The 8624-nt window shown below is 62.2% G+C and overlaps 3 protein-coding genes across 5 annotated transcripts in view; 2 read left to right on the plus strand and 1 right to left on the minus strand.

Moving 5' to 3' along the window:
- The window catches only part of PMF1 (polyamine modulated factor 1), a 37578-nt gene extending 33630 nt beyond the window's left edge, over positions 1-3948 (plus strand). The window contains exons 4-5 of the mRNA XM_006155175.3: positions 1953-2148; positions 3449-3948. Of these exons, the coding sequence (XP_006155237.1) occupies positions 1953-2148; positions 3449-3502 (250 nt within the window). The 3' untranslated portion in view covers positions 3503-3948. The remainder of the gene's footprint in view (positions 1-1952; positions 2149-3448) is intronic.
- A 99-nt stretch (positions 3949-4047) lies between these two features.
- BGLAP (bone gamma-carboxyglutamate protein) lies at positions 4048-6136 on the plus strand. Its single transcript, XM_006155174.3, has 4 exons — positions 4048-5288; positions 5455-5490; positions 5643-5712; positions 5863-6136. The coding sequence occupies exons 1-4, from the start codon at positions 5225-5227 to the stop codon at positions 5996-5998; spliced, it is 306 nt and encodes a 101-aa protein (XP_006155236.1). The 5' UTR covers positions 4048-5224; the 3' UTR covers positions 5999-6136.
- A 579-nt stretch (positions 6137-6715) lies between these two features.
- The window catches only part of PAQR6 (progestin and adipoQ receptor family member 6), a 5222-nt gene continuing 3313 nt past the window's right edge, over positions 6716-8624 (minus strand). For all 3 annotated transcript variants that reach the window (XM_006155177.3, XM_006155176.3, XM_027774472.1), the window contains exons 4-8: positions 8434-8504; positions 8198-8324; positions 7847-7943; positions 7585-7735; positions 6716-7262 (exon numbers count right to left, since the gene is read on the minus strand). In XM_006155177.3, coding sequence (XP_006155239.1) covers positions 6988-7262; positions 7585-7735; positions 7847-7943; positions 8198-8324; positions 8434-8504 — 721 coding nt within the window. In that variant the 3' untranslated portion in view covers positions 6716-6987. The remainder of the gene's footprint in view (positions 7263-7584; positions 7736-7846; positions 7944-8197; positions 8325-8433; positions 8505-8624) is intronic.

Raw genomic sequence — 8624 nt, forward strand, 5'->3', positions numbered from 1 at the left:
GTTTGAGTCCCGGACCTGGTGGCTTAAACTCATGCCAGGCGTGTGCGTGTGCGTGCCCAAGATCCCAAGAGGAGAATGGAGAAGGGATTGTGGCGTGGCCATCCCCCTTGGGGGGTGATTTCTCGCTTTCTGTCTCTCTCTCTTTTTGGCGAGCACACGCGCCCTGTAGCAAAAACTTCTAAAAAAAAGAAGAAAAAAAGCACAGGTTTGTTAAGACCGGCAGATGCAGCAGATGGTGTCAAGGTTACGTTGCTAGACTCCCACATGGCCAGCCCCAGTCTGAGCTTGAACCTTACACCAGACGCATGTGCATGTGTGCCCAGAGTCCTGAAAGGAGAATGGAGGAGAAGGAATTGTGTGGCCATTCTCCTGGGCCATGCCACAATTGGGGTGGTGATTTCTTGTTTTCTGTCTGTCTCTTCGTGAGCACACGTGCTCTCTTTTAAAAAAAATGCACAGGTTTATTTTGGTACAAAAATGTTTTGAATCCATGCAGGTTTTTTTTAATGTGCATTTTCCATAAACTTGATTAGGTCCCTCAGGTTTAGGGAGTGCCTTCTAGGTTTTTTTGTTTTTTGTTTTTTTTGGGGGAGAGATTTTCGCTATAGGGCGCATGTGCTCACCAGACAGACAGAGAGAGACATAGAGACAGAAAGCGAGAAATCACCCCCCAGGGGGGATGGTCACGCCGCAATCCCTCTCCTCCATTCTCCTCTCGGGATCTTGGGCACGCACGCACAGGCGCCCGGCGTGAGTTTTAAGCCACCGGGTCTGGGATGCGAACCGTGGTCGACTACATGGGAGTCCAGCGACATAGCCATTACGCTAACTTCTGGTTCCCAAGGAGCACCTTCTGTTGAGGCTTGGCCATGGACGAGACAAAGTCCTGCTCTCCCGACTTCGCTGACATCCCGTGAGCAGCCAGGCCAGCAGCTGCGTCCAGTGCAGGGTGGAGGAGAGCAGAGGCCATAGAACCCATAGTGGCCTACGCCCCTGCTCCTTCAGCTCTCCCCTCCCATAACAGTATCCTAGGCTAGAGGAGATCATCTTTTTGTACTTAAAGAGAATTGTTTTTTAAAGAATTATTCATTTTAGTTATTCATTGTTGTTATTTTTTCACACAAGTTTGCCAGAGAAAGAGACACAGAGAGAGAGAGAGAGAGAGAAAACTAGTTGCCAGATCTGGGACTATAACCACAGTTGGCCGTGTGGGAATTCCAGCACCTCAACTACAACGCCACCTGCTGGCCCCAAGAGAATTAAGTTTTCAACTGGGAAAGAATTTTTTTTTTTTTAAGAATTACTTATTTTATTTGTTGTTGTTATTTATTACTTTTAAATTTGACGAGAGAGCAAGAAAAGGAAAGTGAGAAAGCAAGCCACCAGATCCGGGACTCAAACCATGGTCAGCCATGTGGGAGTCCAGCATCTTAACCACTGCACCACCTGCCGGCCCCTGGGAAAGAATATTTAAAGAGCCTAAGGTAGCTTCCACTCTCTGCACAATCTTGCCTCCTCAGACCTGTGTCCTTACCTCCCGCAGTAGCCCACAGCACACCGGGGCCATCCAGCGGCTGTGCCCCTTTCTCAGGAGCCACCCAGGTCGCCTCAGGCCACAGCCAATGGGGTGGGCACATGGTCATAAGGACGGGGAAGGGGCTGGACAGTCACCCCTAGCCCTGGAGTATGGAAGATGGGAAGTACATGGGCGAGAGAGGGGATGTGGGTGTGACTGGGCAGGCTAAGGGGAGCTAAGTGGGAAGGAGGAGTTCCCCAGGCACTGAAGCCGAGGCACTGGGGGTGAATGTTCCTATCTGGACCTCTTGGGAGGGGAGGAGGCCCACAGGAGAGCCCAACCAGGGACTGTGGGTGGGGATGTCACTGATGGCATCTGGAAGTAAAACCCTCCCACAGACTTGTCCTCTGTCCCCTGTGCCCGGGGGGCCCTCCAGGCGCCCCAGTGGGATCCCAGAGAGAGACCTGTGCAGCGTCATGGCACCCTACTTCCTGCAGCAACGGAACACGCTGCAGCGCCGTGTGCAGAAGCAGGAGGCTGAGAACCAGCAGCTGGCCGACGCCGTCCTGGCCGGCCGCAGGCAGGTGGAGGAGCTGCAGCGGCAGGTGCAGGCCCGGCAGCAGGCCTGGCAGGTACGTGCTCAGCCTTCTGCTTTCCCTTCCTTCCTGACAGGCCCCTGACAGTGGCTGCCTCCCTTTCAGCACCAGGGGTCCCCTGGGGAGCCGGGAGCCAGTCTGCCCACACGTGAGGTCCCTCGGGTTTTCCTTGGATGTGTGCAGTCCTCTCTTGGCCAGATGTGGTCCCTCAATCCCCTCCCAATACACATCTCCTGCTGCAGCCAGTGAGACAGAACTCAAGAGGGCTGCGGCTCCTCCGCGTCAGCTGATGTCAGTCGGTCCTGGGCCCTCTGTGCCAGTGTCATTCTGGCCGTTACCCAGGGGACATCTGTGCCCACCCAACATGTAGACCTCCAGCTTATATCGACTGACAGCCACCTGACAGTCCCTTCCTGGGGCAGACTCTCCCACTCCCGAGAACAGGCCTTCCAATCCATGCCTTCCCAATCCCCCTGGTCTTCTCTTCCCAAGCCGGGTAGCTGGTCTGGAGACCCTGCCCCAGCCCAGGCAAGGGCCCCTGTAGCAGGTGAAGGGCTAGCGGCCTGCTCTGCTCCCGCTTGTCCCTACACTTGCCAGTTATAGACCGGTCCTAGGGACTGACAGTCACCAAGGGTGGAGTGGCTGAGGCCCTCAGCCCGGCGCTGTCACCAAGAATGGAGTGGCTGAGGCCCTCAGCCCTGCGCTGTCACCAAGGGTGGCGTGGCTGAAGCCCTCAGCCTGGCGCTGTCTTGTGGGGCAGGTTCCATAGCTCCCAGTTGTGTCTCAGGCACTTGAGGCCACCTGCCGAGTCCTCAGGTGACTGTCCTGCCGTTGCCGGTTCGTCACCATGAGGCCCGCCACTCCCTCTTAGGTCCTGGGATCTGTCAGGGCCTGCCTGTTCCGAGTCAGTGATTCTACTTCGGAGGGTACAGGCTCCTGCCCCTCCCCACAGTCACCCATCCCAGCCTCAGCCCCTGACCTGCAGTGGGTCAGCTGGGCCTGGTGCTGAGGCTGAGCCCCTTGTGCAGCTGCCAAGAGCCGTTCTTCCCAGTGTCCACATCTGCTGCCCGACTACGGCTTCCCTTAACTCAGGAGTTCTCTCTGCTAGAAACGTTCAGAGGACAGGGGCTCCCTTTGGGGGTCCTTGAACAGGATGGGCCCTGTTCTGCCGGTGGGGGGACTTCCTAATGTGCCTTCATCCCAACATACCCGGCTAGGCCAGTGACATGCACCACAGACCCTGTCCGCGTCCCCCTGGGGGTCCAGGCCTGGCGTCGGGGTAGTAGGCGAAGGGCTGGGTTTTCTCACAGCCTGTCTTCTCTCCCGTGGCATCCAGGGCCTGCACAGAGAGCAGAGGGAGCTGCTGGCCGTGCTGCGGGAGCCTGAGTGAGACGCCGGGCCCGGAGGTCGAGCCGGGGCGGTCAAGGGTGGGCTGCTGCTGGGCCTGGGCGAGCTGCTGTGCCAACAGCCGACACGGTACCCGGTCCCTGAGCACCCACAGGGTTTGCTGGAGCACGCGACTGGGGCACACCCACTGCCACTGTGCGGCGGGGGCTCAGCGCACACGCACACGCACATGCACACGCACACCCCGGCCTTCTCCGTTTTCTGTAGCTGAGGGCTCTCGGCCAGCCCTCCTGGGAATCAGGCACCACGCTTCCCTCCTCAGGATCGGGCTGGCGCCACCCCCACTGGCTCCTGCTGGTTCCCCGGCCGCCCTGGGACCTGGCTGGGGAATCTGTTTTCAATCTCCGCTGATTGCCCCTTTGCCCGCCAGCCCAAGGCCCGTGCCATGTTCTCCCACATCCTGTAAATAAACTTCCTCCCACCCTGTAATCTGTGAGGGTGCTTCCTCTGCCCGGCCTCTCTGGGGCCAAGACGCGTACCGGGCTCCCAGTTCTGGCTGCAGTCACCCCCTTGGCCACGGCCCTCTGGGAGCCCAGGGTGGGTGGGGGCTGGGCTGGCAAGGGTGTGCCATATGCATGCAGAGGGCAAGCCTGGGGTCCCTGAGGCAGGACCGGCTGCCAGCAGGTTTCGCTCTGTCCAGCCCACCTGCCCTTCTCTGGCATCAGGTTAAATATGAGCATGCCCGTGTGTGGTGGGGTGCGCTGCGCTAGGCAACCCTCCAGGGCAGTGAGACGCTGTCCTCTGCGTCTGTCAGTGCCAGCCACAGGCAGCATGGCTGCTTCCCAAGTGGGCGCAAGACTTCCTGCCAGCGGCTTCACCCTAACCCCTGGAGTGAGGCTTAGTTGGGTCCGAGGAGCACGGGACTGAGGGGAGACAGGGTGGCCCTACTTGCCAGCCCATCCCCATTGCTCTGCCCCCTCTTCATGTGGACTTGCGCCACCAAGTACCCAGACAGCCCTCCCATCCCCACCAGAGCTGTCAGAGCAGCAAGTCTGGACCCCTGGCGGTGAGTGAGGACAAAGGTCAGAGAGACGGAGGTGCCAAGGTGCTGCCCCTCCCCCAGGTGATCTGCAGCAGCGGTGGCTTGCAGGTGTGAGATGGGGCCTCCAGACTGGGATGGTGCCCCTGAAGGGGACAGGCCTTCCTGTCAATTAGGCAAGGGGTCTCCACCATAGCACCCCACCTCCCTGCCCTGTGTCCCTGCCCTTGTAGCCCTGGGCCCCTATGACCCACCTGCACCATGGAGAGCTGGCCGTAGGCCCAGTGCACAGGGCTAAATGGACTGGGGCCACCCTCGCCAGGCCAGCCTGTAGGGTTGCAGGGTGAGCGAGGCACTGCTGGGCGCTCCGTCCCTGGGTTGGCTCCTGCCCACAGGCCGCCTAGCTGGAGCCCAACTCTGCTCAACCTCTCTCTGCCCTCAGGGCCCCCTCCTCCCAGGCTGCTCCTAGAGCAGGGCCGGGTAGGGCCGGGCAGTGTGGAGTGCCTGGCAGGCAGACTGCCCCCCCTCCGGCCCCGCCCAGGCAGCCACAACTCCCAACCACATCCTTTGGGGTTTGGCCTCCAGAGCTGGGGCGGATGGCCCCCAAATAGCCCTGGCAGTGTCCCCTGTGACCCGCCTGCACCACTCAGTGCCCCCTCACTGGGGCACAGCTGGAGGGTATAAACGGCGCTGGCGGCTACACGGGGCAGAGCAGCACCACACACCATGAGGGCCCTCGTACTCCTCGCTCTGCCGGCCCTGCTTGCCCTCCTCCTCGCTGGCCAGACAGGTGAGCACCCGTCGGACCACACCCCAGTGGGGCTGAGGGGACGGGCTCGCCCTCCTCTCCTTGCCCCTGCCCCTGCCAGCCTAAGGAGTGGGGGAGAGAAGCAGGCTGTCGGGGCAGTGGGAGGCCAACGAGGGTAGTGGGGTGACCGTGCTCCCTTCCCTTGCAGATGCAAAGCCCAGCGCAGAGTCCGGCAAAGATGCAGGTATGAGATGGGGTGCAGCCCCACCCGTCTCCCACCCCCCCGTCCCAGTCCCCCACTGCCTCCACCTCCTGTTCGGGTGTCAGAAAGTAGCCTGCTCCCCACGCCGTCTCCCAACCTCGGAGCCCCCTGACCGCCTCCCCTCTGCCCCACAGCCTTTGTGTCCAAGCAGGAGGGCACCGAGGTGGTGAAGAGACCCAGGCGCTACCTGGATTATGGGATGGGGTAAGAGAAGCTGAGGGGCTGCAGGGGTGGCCTTCATGGGCCACTACGGGCACGGGGCAGAGCGCCCTCTGCGGGACTCGAGCCCACGGGCAGTGGGAGGCGGCAGTGGACACTTCGCAGAGGCTGATGCCGCTGTGCTGGGCTTCTCAGAGGCCCGGCCCCAGCCCCCTACCCAGATCCCCTGGAGCCCAAGAGAGAGATGTGTGAGCTCAGCGCGGACTGTGACGAGCTGGCTGACCACATCGGCTTCGCGGAGGCCTACAGGCGCTTCTACGGCACGGCCTAGGCGTCCCCGCGGGCCCTGCACAGCCCCGCCCTGTCTCCTTTCCAAGACCCCGGGCCTCCCCTCGCCCTGCCCCTGCTGTCCTGCCCGTGTGGGGTCTCCATCACCCCAGCTGCTCCAAAATAAACTCCAGAAGAGGAACTGGTGGGCCCGAGTCTGTCTGGTCTGTGGGGTTTGGGGGAAGGTTTGGCCTCTTAGTCCCAGACGGTGCTTCCCAAAGTTGTTTATTTATCTGCACCTGCCTCGTTCCAGAAAGCGGGGAAGGCGGCTTCCTAAGTTCTAGCCAGGGCTCCCCTCCAGCCCCACGGCCCCTCAGCCCCTCAGCCCACCGTGCTGCCCAGGACACACCCAGACAGAGCCAGCCCCCGAGGCTGAGCACCGCAGGGACCTGGCTGTTCCAGGACAGGTGAGGAGCTGCTGGTTAGAGGCTGGGGACAGTGTGTGGCCTTAGCCTGGTTAACAAGCACTGGGGTCGGCCTCAGTTAGTCGTGTTAGTTCTTCCCTCGGCTGAGAGACTTCCAGGAGCACCAGGATGGGGCCAGATGAAAGGGCCCCACTCCCAACCCGACCTCCATCCGTGGCCTGTTAGCTCCAGCCAAGCACTGGGGTCGGCCTGAGTTAGTCGTGTTAGTTCTTCCCTCGGCTGAGAGACTTCCAGGAGCACCAGGATGGGGCCAGATGAAAGGGCCCCACTCCCAACCCGACCGTCCGTGGCCTGGCAGCTCCAGCCTGACACGCACAGATCTCCCCTCTCAGACCCTCAGCACTTCCCCGCTCCCACCTGGCCCTCGCCCTCGCCCTCGCCCTCCACTGTCCTGCTCACACTCTGCCAGTCCTCAGATCGCCCTCTGCCCTTTGCCCTCTGCCCTCCTCAGCCACTCCTGCATGGTTCCAGGCTCAGAGGTGCCCCCACCTCCTCAGGTTGGGGTCTGGGCTCCTCCACTGCTGTGGCCCGGCCTCTGCCTCCCTCCAGGGCAGGCTCAGGATGGAGCTCACTGCTGTTTGGCCAGGACACCCCCCTCTGGTGGGCCACCCTGCAGCAGGGGGCATGTGCCGGGGACCCGAAACAAAGAGGCTGTGAAGGCGGCAATGATGAGCAGGTTCCCGGCCACTGCCAAGCCCAGAGTGGCCACAGTGCCCACCAGGCCTCCTGGGGGCTCCTGGGCAGCCAGCCAGGCCCGGCGCGCTCCCATGTCGGCTAGCACGGCCTCCAGCTGGAAGTGGGTGCCCAGCACTGCACAGATGTGGAACAGCTGGTGGCTGTGGCCTGTGGGGAGGGGGGCAGGTTAGGTCACGGACTCTTTACCAGGGCTACCCTGACACCCTGTGACCAGGCAAGCCACCTGTCCCCGTACATGGGGTATAAGAAACCACGGCTCCCAGTTACAGCAGGAGTGACCGTGGGGACATCAGGTTCACAGGAGAAGTGGGAGTGGGGGGAGCCTGGACCCAAGGACCTTCCAGCAGCTTCTAGCTAGAGAAGCTGACGAGGTCCTCCCGGTGACGCGCTCCCGCCCGCGCTGGCAGACCCTCGGCCAGTTCACCCTGGGTTCTCCTGCCCGTCCCGTGCTCCCAGGTGGTGCTCTCACCAATGTAGTCAAAGCGTCCCGGTGCCAGGCGCTCGGGCAGGTGGGAGGCGAAGAGGAAGCCGGTGAGCAGCGCGCAGAGGAGGTGGTAGCCATGGCTGGGGCTCAGCGCCTCCTGCCCACAGCTGTGGCCCCCGCCCCAGCACAGCCCCAGCTGGGAAAGGAAAGCAGGCTAGTGGGGAGGGGCTTTGCCAGTGGGCCCGGGCGCTGAGGACGCAGGGCTGGCAGTGGGCCAGTGAGGCTCAGGGCGACCCTGGCACCTTACCCTGTAGAAGAGCGGGAGGTTGTCGAACAGGAAAGGGTAGGCGAAGGCGGCCGTGCGGAGGGCCTTACTGAGCCCAGGGCTTTCCAGCTCCGGGAAGCTGGAGCAGGGAAGCAAAGGCTGGTCACCATCCCAGTGCTCGGGCCAGGGTCAGAAAGGGGCAAGGGGGCCCTGGGCAGCTTAGAGGCTAAGAGAGACCGCAGGGCCCACGACCCTCTGATGCTGCCCGTCTGAAATGGGTACAAAGACACGCATCTTAGGTGGCTATGAGAACTGAAGGAGAAAGCCCTGGCCTGCCTTCTGTCCCTCAGCCTCTCCCTGCCCCTCCCCCTCCAGCGGGACCTGAGAACCCACCGGGAGTAACAGGAGAGACCGGTGCACAGGAAGGAATTGAGTGCGGCGGTGGGCACAAAGAGCTGGCGCAGGCGACTGTGCAGCCAGGAGGCCGGCATGGAGTAGGCGGCATAGGGGAAGGCACAGCCTGAGGGCAGGTGAGGGCTCTGGATCTGAGGCCTGGGGGCCAGGCAGAGCTCCTCTCCCGCCCCTGCCCACCCCTCTGGGACGCCCCACCCCAATGCCCGCCTGCTCACCCAGGCTGTAGAGGCTGAGCGCCCCGTAGTCCAGGAAGTAGCAGATGTGCCGGGCGCGGGGCGACATGGCGCTGAAGGTGTGCGCGCAGCACGACGCGAAGGGGTAGAGGCAGGTGGGCAGCAGGAAGACGAGCAGTGGCCAGTGGTACGGCTCCGCACGGAAGCCCGGGGCTCCCGCCAGCGCCAAGAAG

This window comes from Tupaia chinensis, unplaced genomic scaffold (assembly GCF_000334495.1).
Source record: "Tupaia chinensis unplaced genomic scaffold, TupChi_1.0 Scaffold000438_1, whole genome shotgun sequence".
NCBI lineage: Eukaryota > Metazoa > Chordata > Mammalia > Scandentia > Tupaiidae > Tupaia > Tupaia belangeri.